The 18202-nt window shown below is 41.6% G+C and overlaps 1 protein-coding gene across 2 annotated transcripts in view; it reads right to left on the reverse strand.

The window, feature by feature from the left end:
• Positions 1–16935: 16935 nt before the first annotated feature.
• svila (supervillin a) overlaps positions 16936–18202 on the reverse strand; it is a 56156-nt gene continuing 54889 nt past the window's right edge. Inside the window, exons 39-40 of one of the 2 annotated variants that reach the window (XM_024279579.2) lie at positions 17772–17792; positions 16936–17550 (exon numbers count right to left, since the gene is read on the reverse strand). In XM_024279579.2, the coding sequence (XP_024135347.1) occupies positions 17464–17550; positions 17772–17792 (108 nt within the window). In that variant the 3' untranslated portion in view covers positions 16936–17463. The remainder of the gene's footprint in view (positions 17551–17771; positions 17793–18202) is intronic. The other variant, XM_024279580.2, reaches the window with a different exon arrangement.

Here is an 18202-nt window from a genome sequence, read left to right on the forward strand (position 1 = left end):
CACTCCCAACGTCAACATATCAAGGGTTGGAACAGCCAGAATGCGAATGAGAATTTGTGTTGGAGTAAGAGCCAAAACTTTCCCTCTGAAATGATGCTTTCTGAACTTATCATGACGTTTTATATAGACCGCTTTCCTTCTCTGCTACAAAGTGAGGTCAGTGCAGGCTCTGTAGCCGTTACCATGACAACGCATCACACCTCATATTAGCTTGTCTACTTATTGTGAAAAGCTATTTAAACCTAACAACTAATTGTTTTGATATTTATTTCTGTGGTAAGTGACATTGGTATGAATAGGATAATGCCCGCTGATTAACAGAAACAGGCTCCACTTCGTCCTTTAATTAATCAGGTGCATCCCTTACATAATAGATAAAATGAAAATTAGATTCACATGATAAAAATCAATCCCAAATTATGTGACAATTTGACACCACTAATCCATACATCATTTTGGTTTCTTTAACATTTGCCCTAAAATTCAACTGCTATATTTGAACCCATTGAATCTGATCACTGGCATGTATATCTGTTCACACTGAACAGATACCATACATGCAACTCCCACAGAAAGGACCCGGTTAGGATTTGAACCATAGTCTTCTTGCAGTAAGGCCAAGGTGCTAACCGCTGCTCCACCATGGAGCCAATCCATAACATTCTTCTAGAAAGTTGGTTTTAAACAAGGTAATGTAATTTTTTTCAAGTTTGATTCATGCAACCAATTTAGTTTGTTACCTAGAGATTTCCTCCCACAAGACACCTCGTTACATTTTCTCAAAGCCGCTTTATTTGCTTCACTTTATTTAGACTTTTCCATTCAGTTGCAGCTTGGTTTGGCTCAGCCGTCAAAAAGACTCGAACAGGGTTTGGAACTCTTCCTGCTTTGCTTCAGGGCAGAACCTTTGAAATCCTGACAAGTGCTGATATTTTAAAAGCACGTTTTCGCATCACCACGGGGGATAATTTCCCTGATCTGGACTGCTTTCTGTTCATCACCAGTCAGCATGGAAGATGACACCTGACTGAGCCTCCTGCTCCTTTTAGAATGTCCATTTAACCGTCTGCTTCAACTCAAACATACAAATGGATTTCTAAATGCAGCTTCATAGACAAAATACGTTCAGATATTCCTCTCAGGGAGAAGCCGTCCTGCTGTTGGGATGTTTGGATCTGGAGCTAAAAGAAGCACTTCTTGGATTCGGGGATTAAATAACCAGTACTCTTAAAAAGTACCTTGTGTCTCAGGTCCAACACTGCCTTCCCAGCTGATAAGCTTTGTAAAGCTGACAGCGCAGGATCACTGCTATCTGCTAAATGGAAATGTGATGAAAGCTACCCACACTCAGCCGATTGCTTTGGCTTGCATCATTTTGCATCCGTGGCTGAATTAGTGCTTAGTCGCAGCAATAAAGCACTTGTAAGTTTCAACTCCAGAGTTCAATCTGAAAGTGTGGTGAAAACAAGGAGTGGTTCCAAAAACAGTTTGGGCCAGAGCCTGAGCGGGTATCGGGTTTGAGCGCCTCTCATCTGACTCTAAATCGTCCTGGATCGGACTTACCGCCGCTCTGCATCAAAGAGCACAGCATCACCTGTAACCGCTCTCCACCGACAAATCAAAGCCAGATTTGAGGCAACCACCATGTGGATGTGATTTCATTTTTATGGGTTGTACGAGTTTTAAGGATTTTGAATACATCTTTTTGTTGTCTGGGCTTCACTGCTTGGTGTAAATCATTGCATTGATGAGGCCGTGAGAAGAATGCAGATGCAGTGAAGGACGGCAGGCCAGGTAGCACGCAGACATGAGGTCACCAGAGACCCCGTGGAAGGAGCGGGATCAGGTTCAAGCTGCAGCGAAAGACTGCAGCGGCGGCAGAAACGGAAAGACGAGATGTCATTTGATGTCTGGACGATCAATAAAGTTGATGCAGTCTCTGCAGACAGTCATTATGCTAACATTAGGAGAGTGATTGTTACTCCAATCAGAACATGAGGTAATAAACACTGCTCTGTTTGCACTGTTTTCCTGTTTGTGGCTGCACCTGCAAACTATCAGCGGTAACTATCAGCGGTACAGTAAACTCACAGTATCTGTATTATTTTCCTTTTTAACAGATCATTGTGTATGGTGCATAAAATCAAAACTGGAAGGATCCTGTTCGGAGTAATTGATCATCCAAGACAAAACAAGCTCAAAACGGGTTTTTTCAGCGGCACCAAATGCTGATGTGGGGAAAACAAATCATTTTTTATGTTTTTAAATAAAGCCCACCAGAGCTGTTGTCTTCTGTAAACAGTGAAATTTCCCATCATCTTTGGAGTTGGGTCTTAAGCCTCATTTCCACTGAACGGTCTGGTCCGGTGTTTTGAGCATTTCAATTATAAAATGGACCCATTAAACAGTTCCAACATGTATCTCTTGAGGGGTCCCATCCATTGTAGCCCCATAGAAAAATGGGGCGGAGCCACTGTTGACACCCGTTGATTTGCAAACGTGATGACGACATTAGAAAGCACCAATACTGCGCTAAGCTAGCATTTCCGATTTCTTCTTTACGCCTGTATTCTTCTTAGCTGCCTGCAGTCTTCTATCAAGCAACATTAAATCCCTGTTCTACACTATGTACAAAAAAGTAAAGCTGGATGACCTCCATTGTTGTTGCTTTTCTAGTTGTCGCACTACAATGACACGCTAGCGGTCTACACTACTCAGTGGAGGCTTATAGTTTTTCTGACTATAAGTTGTTCTATGTTGTAGCAGCCAATAAAAATGCATGATTAAAAAAAAGTCACTCTTACACTTTTAGGCTAAATTTATTTTACAAAATGAGGGAATAGGAAGAGGCATTTTATTTTGAAAGGCAAATCATGATAATGGAGAAGATATAGACTAAATAAAAGCATGCTTCCCCACTCTGCCACATTGATTCTTATTTAGCTTCATGAAACATTTGTGAAACTTATGAACAGTTATTCTGATAACTACAATGTAAAGAACATGCTGACAAATCAACTAAACTCTTTGTATCATTCAAATCACTAAATCCATTTAATTCTTTATCCTCTGTGTTGCTTTGAAACAATTCCACTAACTCTATCGTAACGCTACGTTCACATCTATGGCAATCCAAAGGAGTCAATAATCGCTAGGAAAAGCGCCGTAAAAAACAGCGTATTGGCCATGAAAAATGCTGCTTTAAACGCACATATTAAAAGTAGCATGTAAATTACAGCGTCTTGTGTTGTCCCAAAATGGGCGTAAAAAGCTGCGTTTTTAATGACCAATACCCCTTTTTTTACGGTGCTTTTCCTGGTGATTATTGACTCCTTTGGCTTGCCGTAAATGTAAATGTGTGTATATGCGTCTTTCAGGCTCTAGCGTTCAAAACTCTCGTGTTTGTGCATTGTTACATAAGTTTTAGGTCTGTTTTCAGGCTTTATGTACACAACGTGCTGTTACTGAGCGCCTGTCAAAAATTAAACCAGTGAAACTTGAAGTAATCAGGGACTTGGATTTGGTAGTGATGAATAAATGGTGTCCCCTTTTGTTAATGTATATATCAGAATAGAGCTGGAGCAAGATTTGTGTGATCTGTGGCCACTGATTGGGGTGGGTGGGGGACAGGGCTCTCTCCTAAATTCCAACAGTGGGTTTACAACTCTCTCCGGGGACCCATACTTCTCTTGGGCATCCTCCTCCTGGGCCGGGGTGGGCCCCTGTCCTTCTCTCTCCTGGATGTGGGGCAGGTCTCTCTTGGGGGGGCCCTGGCTAGTGCCTGGGGTTGGGGAAGGCTCAGAACTCCTGGGTGGTGGTGGGCTGCTCATCTGGGGCTGAGGGGGCTTACCGGGGATAGGGCCCCCACGCTGGGCCCCCTGGCGTGGCGGGGGACTTCTAGCTGGGCAGGAGCTTTTACTTTCTGTGGAATGGTGCGATTTGTGCTGCTTTAACTTTTCACACCATGCCTCTTTGAAATGTAAATAGCGGAGAAGAGCTAGTAAACAAAAGAACAAGACAAAGAAGCCCCTCCCTGTTTGTACAGTGTGAAGATCTTGGACTAAACAAGCGTTCAAGAACCCCCGTTTGGTATGTTCTTGAATGGATGACACATGCCTGGTGTGAACGCAGCTTTAATTTTGCTGGTCGTTGTCCTCCTGTAGTGGTGAAGGAGCTGGTGGAGGGGATGGGTGGAGTTATCCACGAGGTTTTACAGTTTTTGAAGCATCCTTCTCTCCGTAACTGGGTCTAAGGAGTTCACTGAAACTTTAGCTGGGGTTGGTGAAAAATGAGAAGCAGAACAACAAACACACTTTAGGATTCAATCTCTGAGTTGAGATGAACAATTGCAAAAATCCTGGTTAAACATACTATGGCTAAAAAAATTGTTAGGCATGTTGGCACCAATGGCATCTCAGCAATTGCGAATAAAAAGACATCAAAAATCTTCTGAAGACTCTTTTCCTAACCGAACACTGAGGTGTTCATTGGTGGTGCCCTGCCACCAGCTGAAATAAGGGCTGTGGGCTCTAAACAAATGGCTTCCAGCAGTATGTAACGCTCTTTTTTAGTGATTTTAATCTTTCCTGAGACAGAAGGCAGCGCGTAGAGGGGCTATCCTTGAAGAAATCAGGGGTTCATCTGTACCTACTACTTCCTCCACCTCCATGGTAGACTACTTAGTCTACTTATACCCTTAGACCCCCTCAACTCTGAAAAGTCTGGGGTCTTCTGTTGATTCAAAAAGTCATCTTTGTTTTGTGTTCCGATTTCAAGGATGATGACTCAGATTTTGCTGCCAACACAAACCGGAGCCCAATGGAGATAAAACTGTCTTCTGGATCTGCAATAACAGAAAAAAAAAAAAAAAACAACAGTGCACGCTGTACTTTCAGCTAATCTAGAGAACTTGATAAAAATGTTTCCACGCCATCAGGTTCACAACTGTTTATACAGAGATGCACAAGAGTATTAATCTGTTCTGGACTTTTTCTCCCTCAAAAATATGTGTGGTCTGTAGTGTTCATCATAGAAAGACTTCAACTGTGAGGGACAGAATGTAAATGAAAACATTCTAGGAAATCACATTGTTTGATTTTATTTGTATAAAGAATGTGGGAGGAAGCTTGATAGAGATGTGAAAATGGGTGAAATATTGTGTTTTTGGTCATTTATATGAGTCTAGAAGAAAAGCAGGTAACTGCCAAGCTCCAGAAAAATGAACACAAATGAAAAGCTGTCAAAGCATCAATCTACTTTTTTAGAGTTTATGATGATAAATGACAAGAAGTAACATTTAAAGTTTTTGAATTTGAGGATCCAGGGTCTTTAGTTCTAATATTGCTTTATTACCACTTTCAATTCTATTTATCCTTGAATCTTCTTTGAGTCTATAAACCCAAGAGATAATTTTCTTCCTACATCCTCCCTGGATGTTGCACATTGTGTTGGTTGGAACCCATTTTAGCACTGACAACAGATAAAAGGTGAAAGGAGTATCTTTATCCCTTGTGCTATCCTAGGCATGTTGACATTGGGAGTGGGGTCATCTGGACCCCACAAGACAGCCTTTTAAACTTTCTCTTTCAATGATTTCTGATTTTCACTGGTTTCCATGGCAGACATGAACTCCTGTCCACCTTGTCCACGTTTGTCATGGGATGGATAACATGTAAGTCTGGGGTCATCTGGACCCCATAAGATAGCACAAATGAACCTGCCATATAATGAGATTTGCTGAGGCTTCAGTCCAGTTTTGGCTCAAGCGTGTGCTTCCGAGCGGCTGCTCTCCATTCCTGCTAAAAGTTTCGAGGACAGGTGTAGGTCAAAGCTGTTATCGGTGCCATCACCGTCCGTGCTCGTCTCTCTTCTGACTAATTTCCTTCAGCTTTCCAGCACCGAAGGTAAATCCTGATTAGCCTCTTTTATTAACCACTAATTAGGCCTCAGACAGCAGCCAGCTGTTTACACGCCACAGCTCCTGTCAGGTTAGCGTGAACGTGCGGGTCAGCGTTTGAGGGTTTAATAAATGAGTCTGTTTGTCACCTGAGGCTGAACTGGACCATAAACAGCAAAGGGCCCCGGGGCCTCCGCTCGTCTCCTCATCAGTGAGCTGGAGCAGGATGAATCACATCAGTGTTTTTGTTTCCCCTGCTCTGGGCTTTGGAGACTACAACAAGTCCCCCGGCTGACTCATTTGCTCCTCACAGTTACCCTGCTTTGTGGATGTGTTTGGATCTCTGCCTCTCTAATTATACACCTGGCCCCGCCCCCTAGATGTTTCCTTCATGACACAGACAGCCTCTTCCTGCAGAACGGACCTCTGAAGTTAGCTGGTGAGCGGGAACGACCACGAGTGTTTTGAATGTCAGTGCTGTAGTTTTAGTGTTTCATCACCCATCATCCCCTGCTGCCTTAAAAAAAAAGCATCAGATGTTTAGCTCACAGCAGGCTGCCAGGCCGGAGGCAGGAGGAAAGGATGGGGTAGGAGCGCGGTAGAGGCAGGTTTATTGGTGCTGATTAGAGGATCAGGGTCGCTAACGATGGCAGTTAGCAGTGGGAGGGCAGTCTCATGACTCCTGTCCCGAGTCTCAGGTTGGAAGTCAGATCCAAGCGCCCTCCCTCGCCAACCGCTCAGGGACGCCAAATCTTCAGGATGGAAAACTTTCATGACATCTGAAATGCCTTACAAAGGGTGGAGTCAATAACCAGAGTCTGTAGCTATACTGAAAATGAAATTCGGAAATTGCTGATGAGCAAATGAAGAGTAGTTAGTTAGTGACAATAATACACTATCTTATTTCACAGTTTTGTGTCTTAAACTAAACAGAATCAACTTAATGACATGAAAAACACATTATTTTAAGAAAAGCAAATGTTTTCAGGTACAAATTGTGAAGCACGGAAGTGGATGGATCATCATTTAGTTTTTTGTGCTTCCACAGGACGTTGTTATCATTCACTAACAAGGGGAACCGTATACAGAACTCAGGCATGACATCCTCTATTCTCAAAGTGTTCCCAGTGGTCTTTTAACCCTCATGCTCCCTTATGGGGTCCAGATGACCCCACCCTTATATTGATGTGTGATTCATCCCATGACAAAGGTGGACAGGATTTTATGTCTGCCACAGACACCAGTGAAGATAAAAAAAATCATTGAAAAAAGACAGCAGGTTGTCTTGTGGGGTCCAGGTGACCCCACTTTTAATGTGAACATGCCTGGGATAGCACAAGGGTTAGGGTACTAAACAGTACTTTAACTTTTTTTGGCTTTTTATCTCAATAAATTGGGCTTTAAAAGTACTAGCCGTTGGTTCTCGCCAAACTTTTGACAATTTAAAATAAACTTGTTTAATTCCTGAAATATTATCTAAAATCATCAATGTGCTGCCCCCTACAGGTTGAAGCAAGGCAGTAAAGTTGAATTTCGTGATTCATCTACTGATGTAAGTCCCATGTCATGCCAGAAGTTTTATGTCATGCTCTGCAGCTCCATCTTTGAATGTAACGGTCACAGTGACTCCACGCGCCCAGCCCCTCCCCTCTGACTCGTAGAGTTTTGTTTTCATACATTTGTTTCTTTATTTTTTTATTGTGTTAGCTTTAGCATAGCTCGTAGGTGTATTGCCTTCAGTTGTCAAAAATTTTCTGGCTTGCTCAACTTTCCAGTGAGTTTGGAAGTTAAGCAACAGTTAGGACCACACCCAGCAGAACATGATTTCATCTCCGCTCTTTGCAGATGATGTTGTGCTGTTGGCTTCATCGAGCCAGGACCTCCAGCTTGTATTGGTTTGTAGCTGAGTGTGAAGCGGCTGGGATGAGGGTCAGGACTGCTAAGTCTGAGACCAAAGGGAGTGTGTCCTCTCCCAGTGGATGGAATGCTCCTCCCACATCTCTTTGGGTTCACAAATAAGGGAAGATTGAAGCGTGAGATCGACAGGTGGATTGGAGCGGTGTCTGCCTTTATGTGGTCGCTGTACTGGTCCATTGTGGGGAATAGAGAGCTGAGCCAGAAAGCAAAGCTCTCAATTTACTGGTCAATCTTTGTTCCAATTTTCACATATAGACATGAATTCTGGGTCATGACTGAAAGAACGAGATCCCGACTACAAGTTGAAATGAGTTTTCTCTGGAGGGTGGCTGGGCGCTCCCTTAAAGATAAGGTGACAAGCTCAGTCACCCGGAGAGAGCTCGGAGTAGAGCCACTTGTCCATCACATTGAGAGGAACCAGTTGAGGTGGCTTAGGCATCTGGTCCAGATGCCTCCTGGCATGTCCCACTGGACGGAGGCCCCGGGGAAGACCCAGGACACGCTGGAGAGACTGTGTCTCCCCACCCCACCCCCCCAGGAAGTTGTTGGAGAGAGGGAAGTCTGGGTATCTTTGCTCAGACTGGATGGGCAGATGGATAGTGAGGAAGATTGGAGTTGTACAGTCTTGAGCCAGATGCAAACTCAGACAACTGCAAGATTTTTCCGTCTGACTTTGATTTACATCAATCTGAATAAAGAAATACAATTTTAATCTTAATTTGCTTTATATGTGTCCTCCATCATTAGAACAATCCACAAGAGCATGTTAAAAAGTGTTCTTGTAAACAGTCTTTAACTCTCCATTCAATAAACAAAACAGTAGAGTGAGGAAACTATTCACACAAAGTCAAATTGCTTTAAGTTATTGCTCCAAAGTTGTTAATGATTTATTTTTTGTTGAGCAACAAACTGCTTTTCTTTAGTCACCTGATTTTCAGACCTGATCAGGAATGAGAAACTGTTTAATCATAAGAGGCTGCAGCTTTTTTCCTACTGCCGTCTGTCTTTGATAATACATCTGACCATGACACCTTGTGTCAGCACTTTCCGAGCCTGAAACCGACACCACGCTTAAAAAGAATCCAATATTCAAAGGGAAAAAGCCTGTGAGTTGTGGATGTTGGTCTGAGATCACCTTCCTTCCTTCCCTCTTTTTCCGTCTCCAGTCGGATGATGAAAGTTCAAAAGGGTCCTTCCAGCACAGCTCCTCGGAGCCTGAGCTTCTGGAGATGTCGTACTGCGGTGTGTGGTTCTCTCATTCCTCCAGATGAGGAGCCTCAGGTGGTGCCCAGCCTCCATTTAGCTCCAAAGTGAATGTCCAAGTCTAAATTGGACAGGAGACAGGGCGAGCGATGCTGCGAACCAGCAGACCTGAGGCACGTGGCTGCACACCACGTTATATAAATCTGCAGCGCTTTTATGGGCTCCATCAGGATAGAGATCTAAATCTAGGTTAACAAGGAGGGCTTACCACGAAGAGCCTGTGGCACCAGAAAAGAGGGGAAGAAAACGTCCTCTGTCTGAAATTCATTTCCCTTAAATCATCTGAGCTCGCAGCCTTTGAAGTGGCTTTTCAGACTTTGGACAGGAAGTGTTGGGCTCAGAGGGTTTTTTTTCTTCCAAGCTAAAAGCGGAGAAGAGAGGAGCACGCTTCTGCATTGTGATTGCCGAGCTCAAGTAATAAAGCACACATAAATAGAAGCCCCGAACAAAACGGCAGCGCGGCACACAGTCGGATGTGCTCTAAGCTCGGTTTGGACCCTCATTGTTCACCGTGTGGATTGTGGCGAGGGGAGGAGCGCCGGCGGGCGGGCACGGCGCCAAATGCAAATACTGCGGAATGAATGGCGCTAAAGCTCAACTGTGCCACTTTGCACCTAAGCCTGTGTTGAATTAACACTGTTATCATAAACAAAACATTATGCTAGCATGGCAGAGGGCTGAGTGTCGACAGATGGTTAAGAGCATTAGGGAGATACCTGCCAGAGGCCGCTTTCCACAGCTCTTTAGGCTATTAGAATTCACCGGCCGTGAAAGCACCCGTGGCATATGGCCCAGTAAATAATGATTGATGTTTTAATTACCCTTTGCATAATCTAATAATTAATCACAAACATTAGAGGTTCACCTTTACCTGGCATCACTTCAGAATCCCCTTCTGATGGCAGCTCTGTCTTCCCCTTAAATCAAGTACCTTTGTTCTTCCCTCAGGTTCTTCTATACATCTTTAAATTAAACTACATAGGGAGATAGCACTGCTCCCACTGGACGATGAGATGCATTGTGCTGCTGGGGTTATATTCAATTATGTCTGCGGCAACAACAGCATTAATCAACAAATTGTAAAAATTAAGAAAAATATTCATTTTAATCTCTTTTCTCCTTCAGAATCTGCTGGAATGATCATGTTAACAGTTGAGAAGTTACAATAAATCAAAGAATATAAACACTGGAGCTCTGGTGTTAAAGGTTTTATAGCATCACTGCCACGCCCACAATAAGTAAAAATAATGCAACATCTCAACCTTAAAAAAAGGGTTAAAATAAAGCAAAATAAAGTGTTGAGTTCCGGATTGAAGATCACTTAAAAATGAACGTAAGTTGACATATAGAGTGACTCGACAAGTCCCTGCTGGCTTTTGTCCTACATTGTGGCTTTACAGCCCAATTTAAAAATGTTCAATTCTAAAACTTTTAAATCAGACCAGGAAAGTACCATCTAATAATCCCCCTTTTAAAAATATGTTTATTAATTTTCAATTTTTAGTTATTTATTTGTACTCTGTGTTTATTGTAACTGTCATTTATTTTATATGTATATTTTTCAATGCTGGAGCAACGGTCCAGCTTATTCTGGCGAGCGTTTCCACTAAGTTAAGTCTCGCTTCCACTGAGCGGTTTATTTTCACTGTGCATGCGTGATCTAGACTGCTAGCATGCCGCTAGCTCACCGTAGCCAAAGGATGGCAGGGAAGGTTTGCAGTTCCACTCCCAGACTAGATCTTCATTTTAAATATAGACTTGTAACCAAAAGAGTACACAGGAAAACACAAAAACCCGAATGCTAACAAACGTTGGAAATGTTAGCTTAAATGAGCGCTATGTTGATGCTCTCTAAAGGCGTCATCACTTTCTGCTGATCAACTAGTGACTATAGCGGCTCCACCCCAACAGCTTTGTTCCACTTTTCAGTGGAACTACACCTGATGAGGGGGTACGGGTCAGTACTGCTTAATGGGTCCATTTTATGATGGAAACGCTCAAAATACTGGACTGTACCGTACCGGACTGCTCAGTGGAAACGAGGCTATAAAGTGATTCTTTCTGAAATTGCACACAACATACACTATATTACCAAAAGTATTAGCTCACCTGTCCAAATGACCAGAGCCAGGTGTCCCAATTACCTGGATAAAATCAAGTCCTCAGGTATGCAGACATTTGTGAAAGAATGTTCTGCTCTCAGAAGCTCCAGTGTGGAACTGTCATAGGATGCTGAAGCTCATAGTGCAAAGAGGTCACTGACTTTCCACAGTCAATCGCTGTTAACACCAATTAACTTATCTATGAAGCATTTCTTTAGACTGTGGGAGAAAACTGAAGTCTCTGGAAAAATCCACTCATGTCCGAGGAGAACATGCTATCTCCTCGCGGAAAGGTTCTAGCTGGGATTCAAACCAGTCTGTCAGGTGAGAGTGCGAACCACTGCTCCACCATGCAGCCATCTTTGTAAAAGATATTAGTCATGGATCACTAAACACTTGAACAGACAAGCTGTGGTCACTAAAGAACCTGTTTTTGTGTTAAAGTCCTGCCTGCACAGCAGCTAAAGCCCCAGAATGCCCCTGTTTCCTGAGTTTTCGTCGACCAAACTTCTCTTTGGGGTTACATTTTTACACCTTCTCTTGTTACTGGATGCGGTTCTAGACCATCTGATCCACTCACTCCTGGGTTTTTTTTTCACCTCGCCTCCTGCGGATTTTGTGTTGTTAAAGAAGTTAAGTGAAAAATACAGACAAATTCAACATAGAGGAAACAAAAAATCAAGGATCTGAGTGTTCTCTGAAGTCCATGAAAAAAACTTTTTTTCAAACCCTCTTTCATTCATAAGATTTAATGTATTTAACCCTTGAGATCTCATGGGGTCCAGATGACCCAAGTCTTACATTAACACATTATCCATCTCATGACTAATGTGCATGAAGGTGAACAGGATTCCATGTCTGTCACGGACACCAGTGAAAATCAAAAATCAATAAGAAAAAAAAAATAGGAGATCTGCCTTGTGTGATTGTATCCAGATAGTATTTGGTGCTCACCAAATGCTATCTGGGTACTATCTTATGAGTACCAGATACTATCTGGTGGTGAGCACTAAATACTATCTCGGTATTAGTTCTAGTGAGCACCAGATAGTATGTGGATACTATCTAGTGAGCACTAGATAGTATCTGGTGGTGAGAACCACTTAGTTTCTGGATACTATCTAGTTACAGCACCAGATACTATCTGGATACTTCGTAGTGAAAGTCAGATACTACCTGGTGCATCCAAGATGATATCCAGAATTTTTTTTTCACTTTTTTCACATTTTTTTAACTTTGATATTCCTTTAGGGCACGTGTCAAAGTCAAGTAATTATATTCGGTCCTAAAGATCATTTAATTTTATTCTTATTAACTGTCAGTTGTTATTTTCATCTAATTTCTTAGAAAATTTTTAGTAAAATATTGAAAGTTATCTAAGGTTTAAGTTTATTCTGGAATAACATTCCTGATTTTTTATTCATAGTTATGTTAAAAAGTTATGCTTTTAAAGTTTTAAAATGCAGTTTTACTGTGTTCAAGAAATGTTTATCCTGTTTGGTCTAAGATGTTGTTTGGATTTTGACTCCCTGTGTGATTGAGTTTGACCCTCCTGCTTCAGGGGCTCCGTAGTTAACTGCTATTAACTTCATACGTGTGGTACAGAACTTCAGAAAACCTTCAGAAGAAGCGTGAAAACTGTTGATCACAATGTTTAACCTTAGTGAAGATTGGTCTGCACTGTCATGGGGACAGCAACACCACGAAATCAAATCACCACATAAAAGACTGAAAGGAAATTTAAAATGTTTCTGCAGTATATATAAAGTCAGAAAAAAAACAATGTGTATTTTTTTATATAATGGAGTAAGTTTTCCTCTAAAATTTGACTTATATGTATAAATACTGATGTTCTTTCTTAAGAAACCACATTTAACTAGAATAGATGGATTTTTCTTGAATCTTATGACTTCTTGTAAGATTTTTCAATCTTTTACGTTTGACCTTTGCCCTCCCACAGCTGTTGAGTACTACACTGATAAAACCATCCAAACACTTTTGAAAGTCCATTTCCCACATTTTCCACCTGTAGGAGACATGGAGGGAATGTTTAACATCAAACTTTATGACTCTGCTGTAATTCGGAGCAAAAATTGATATCCGGACATCAGAGGCGGAATTTGTCAGAAACACCCGATAAATGTCACACTCTGGGAGCAGGGCGGCCATGTTTCTTGTGGTGCTGGAGGCGCGTTACAGGACGGAGCATTCCTCTACATCCGTTTGAAGCTCAGACCGGGCTCCGAGTCAAAACCACACACACACCTCGCAGCGCAACATGTACGCCACATCCCGCTTTCTTCCCAGAGACTCGGAGGTGGAGGTGGTGGGATTTGCATTAAGTGGAAGGGAGGGGAAGGTGGGTGGATATGCAGCGTGCTGCCACATCAGATTCCTCTCAGGCCAGAGGGAGTTGAGAGGAGGCCTGGGCAGCAGGAGGATCCAGCTCCGGCTGCAGCATCCCCAAAACCTGCAGGAAGCACACGGCTTTCTCAGAGGACAGCAGCTGCTTCCTGCTCGTCTGAGGAAACCCAAGCAGCACTTGGATGGACAGAAGTGTGTGTTTTCTCTTCTGTGATTGCATGAAGCGTCCCTCTGATTGTTCTTCCACGCAGGCCTACAGCTGAGAACATCTGAGAGCGTTCAGGGCGGGGTGAGAGGACTTGGAGAGGAGCCTGGAAAGAAAAAAAGAAAAGCAGGCGCTGAGGGTTGACAGGTCTGACGACTGTTTCAAGTTTTCACCTGCGACTCGTAACGGAGGGTTTAATGTAGCCCATGCAGCTGTCAGACGGGGGGGTAGTGTCGCTGCCCGTTACTGGGGTCGCCATGCTTTAACTTTAAGATGCGTCTCCTCAGACAGCAAACATGTTTCCACCAGGATCCCTCTGAAGGGAAGACCTTTTTATTAGCTTGTTAAAGCTGTAAAAACATCACTTCAACAAATATTGAAGCTCAAAAAAAAAATTATTTGAACCTTCAATAAGAAAATGTGGGTTATCAGCAGCAAGAAGCCTCAAAATCAGTGAAATTTAGATTTAAAATACTTTCTAAAAAGCAGCTTTAAATTCAATGTTTGGAAGACAATTATCTAATAAAATAACAGAAAAAAATTGTACTTTTACTTATTTTATATTATATTTTACAATTTAAATGTATGGAACTTCTTGTTACTGTTTTATTAACTTTATAGATCATATAAAAACTAAGCCCTAGTCAAGCTTCTATTCAGTCTTGCTTGATGAAAACTTAATCAACTTTTTATGGTAGAATTCTGACTCCTCCCTTAAATGTGATCATAGGAAATGATTAAATCAGGTTTGGCACAGTTCATTTTAATCAGGAGGGTGAAAGCCCTGAATCTTGAGCTGCAGCGCCCTCTAGTGACGGCTAGAAGAATGTACAACTCAAATGAAACTAAACTTCACAAGAATGGAATAGTCATTTTATTCTATTCAATTTGGCAAATGGTGGTTACTAGTATTAATTCATCCTCTATATATATTAGACAAGGTCTACAACAGTTTAAGGTTTTGAGTCTATCTTCCAAATAAATTAGAGAGACTGTATCCATCTCGGATCCTGTCTGTGTTCAGTGTGGCCTCAGCCCAGCCAATCTGAGCCACATGCTCTGGATGTGACCCCAGCTGAGGGATTTTTGGGGAAAAAAGTATTAAAAAACATTTCACTGATATGAAAAAGGATGTTTGGTCAAGTCCTGTTACTGCTCTGTTTGGGGTTGTCCCAAATAGTCCCAAAATGTCCCAAAAACAGCCCCTCCATCTTTTAGAAGAAGTCCCGTTTGAAGCTTGAACATCAGTGGATCTAGTCACAATTATTAAATAACAAAGTAAGCTTTTTTTTCTACTTTGAGTCTCAAACGATTTTTAGCCCACTTACTGAAACTAAAGTTAACTTAATCGTTAAAGTATATATTTTTTATACTTTCTTCATATATCGTTTTGTCTTTGCTTCGTTTCATTCAAACTAAACTCATGGTGCCTATTGATGTTTGATCCCTACCATGACAAAGGTGGACAGGATTGTATGTCAGTGAAGATAAAAAAATTATTTGAAAAAAAAAAAGGTGAAGCCCAGCGCGTCGTCTTGTGGGGTCCAGATGGCCCCATTTTTAATGTAAACATGTCTAGGATAGCACAAGGGCTACATGGTGAAATGTTGACATAATTTGTCACTAATGGTGTTGTCGCGATATTTTTTCTTTTACCTTTCTGATAATTCCAATGTGTTTATAGATCACTTTTGAACCGTGCCTCAAAGGCCAAAGTACTTTACATTTACAGTCACATTCACCCATTCACATACTGATAGTAAATACACTGGTATCTACTTATAACCACCAGGAGCAATGTGGGGTTCAGACTCTTGCTCAAGGACACTTTGACATGTGGGGAGCAGTAGGGGTGTAAAGAAAAATCGATTCTGCAAAATATCACGATATTTCATCTGGCGATACTTGTATCGATGTAAAATGCTGACAAGACGATATTTAATTATTTGTTAGCATCTTAGTATTGGTTTCCACCTAAACCCCTGACCACTAGTTGGCAGCACAGCACACTGAGACTCTTTGAGCAGCTCTACACTGCACCAGAACAACAGGATCTCACAGGAACTAGCGTTAAATGTTCAGTCTCGCGGTTTTTATTATGAGACATGAATTACTTAGTATAACTTAACTTTTTCTAAGTCATACTCTTTAATGAAAAAAATAAAAAAAACTGAAAAATTGTTCTGGTACACTCATCTTAGAATATATCATATTGATTATGTTGTGAGACGTGTATCACGATACTTATAGTATGGCCTGATTCTTGCAAATACACACCCCTAGTGAGCAGAACACAACAGCTTCTCCAGGCTCCTTCAAAAAATGTTCAACGAGCTTTATTTTAATGGAAAGGTAAACGTTTGTTCCTTTTGGTGACTTAGCAAAAAGTTGTCTATTGTTGTCTACAACAATACTTAGTTTATACTGTCTATAAATTAGGGTTGGGAATCAATTAAAAATAACTAATTAATCACAATGCTGGACAAAATTAATCATGATTAATCGCTATATTTTTTTTGTCTCAGTAATAGCCAACCATTTATTATCAGCAAATAATCCCAATATGAAATCACACAAAACTCACATTTCATGTCAATCAGTTATAAAAAAAAAAAAAAAAAACCCTGATTAATTGCACTTTTGTGTTGGGATTAATCACGATTAATCAGAATGTTTTACCAGATAAAATTTATTTGTACAATATGGCACCGGACCACAGATCAAATAGTCCGCTTTTTTTGAAAAAGTGATTTAAATTACAAAAAATAGCAAGAATAAAGCACTAAAAACCAATTCTATATTTATTTCTTTTGCGATCGACCATGGCATAAGCGGGATAATACCCAATGAAATGTTTTGACGCACGCCGTGGAAGCCTGAACCACCGAGTTAAAGCGAAGGACAGTTTTATCGATTAATTTGATTATTACATATTAACGTGTTAATTTTTTTGATTAATCGAATGCGTTATTGCAATAATGTTCACAGCCCTACTATAAATTGTAAACTTAACATGTTCCAATTCATTCAGAAGTTCTTATACCACACGATCATAGTCTAGTTATTCTCCCTCTACTCAAATAAAGTCCAAATAAACCTCAAGTGAACCACATGTTGCTAACAGGAGGACTAGCTTACATTGCAAACGTGTGATGGTGGCAAAGAGGAAAAAACAACAACAAAAGCAGTGATATCAAACATACGCAGTTTATTTTTCTAAAGTTTCTTTATATCACAAAAAGAGTCTTGAAAAGGCAGACTAGGATCTGTATATAAACTGTACACAGAACAAGGCACAATACATTGAAGTCACTAGCTCACATGGGCGAGTTTCCTGTCATCGGGCGGATCTGTACACCGTAGCTTATATGCCAACTTCCACTTCTCATCAGAAACAAACCTTTAAAACGTTCAGACACAAACGTGTTGTTTTCCTCTGTGGCTTTCATATAAATACACTGTATTTGTCACAAACAGAGTCTGCTGCAGGCTGGACAACCTGCTGCTGCGAGGGGGAGAACATCTATGGTACATATGTACAGACATCAGCAGTGGACATTAAAAATAGCATTGAGGCAGACGGGGGTTGAAGACACGGGAGGATCTGCAGCTTGGACGGTTCCTGTCGGTCATCTGTCCACTGAAGGCCAAACTCAGAGGGGACCACCCCTGAGCCTCTGCACATGTGGACAAACCAGCCACGTCCTGCCAAAAGTTCAGAAAAGTCCTTTGGCTTTCTTCAAGTTCACCTGCTTCCATCCAGGCAACGCTCCGTACTCCTCCCTGCTCATCTCCAAGGCTCTCTGCAGGAGGAACACAGCCAGCATTAGTGGACGCGATCGCTCAAGTCTGCACGGCGAGCGGGCAAACTCATGCATGAGTCATCAGAAACCACACGCTCTCCTGCTGCAGCCAGAGGAAAACCAGCAGAACCGCCTCAGATCGCAGTCTGAACCGGAAAACATGAAGGAGCAGAGAGGATGCAGCTCCTTCCAGACTTCCACGCTCACACCAGTGAACTCACCTTCCCACAAGCCCCATCACCCTGGAGGGAGGAAGGAGTGGAAGAGGTGAGATCACAGGACGGAGAGATGACAGAGGAGGAAAAAACACAGGATAACAGGGGGGATTCTGGGAGGTCAGGAAAACTTTCAACCCTTCAGATATATTTTTAATGATCTATAAATTAGTAAAAATAAATCGATGTAGTTCATTCTGTCCTCTAGTCATCTGAACCCACAGATATGTTTCTGACATGTTTCCTGAAAAACATCCCAACTTCAAATTTAAAACCCACAACCTTGTTTTTTGACATTCAAGATATTTTTTTTAAAAGGCTGCATAATTTATTTTTACTTTACATCCTTCCCAGCTGTTCCTAGAATCAACCCTTAAGAATTTTTGCTCATTGAGAGCTAGAATCTAGAAATAATGGTAATTTACGCACTATAATAT

The sequence above is a fragment of the Oryzias melastigma genome, linkage group LG20 (genome assembly GCF_002922805.2).
Source record: "Oryzias melastigma strain HK-1 linkage group LG20, ASM292280v2, whole genome shotgun sequence".
Taxonomy (NCBI): Eukaryota; Metazoa; Chordata; class Actinopteri; order Beloniformes; family Adrianichthyidae; genus Oryzias; species Oryzias melastigma.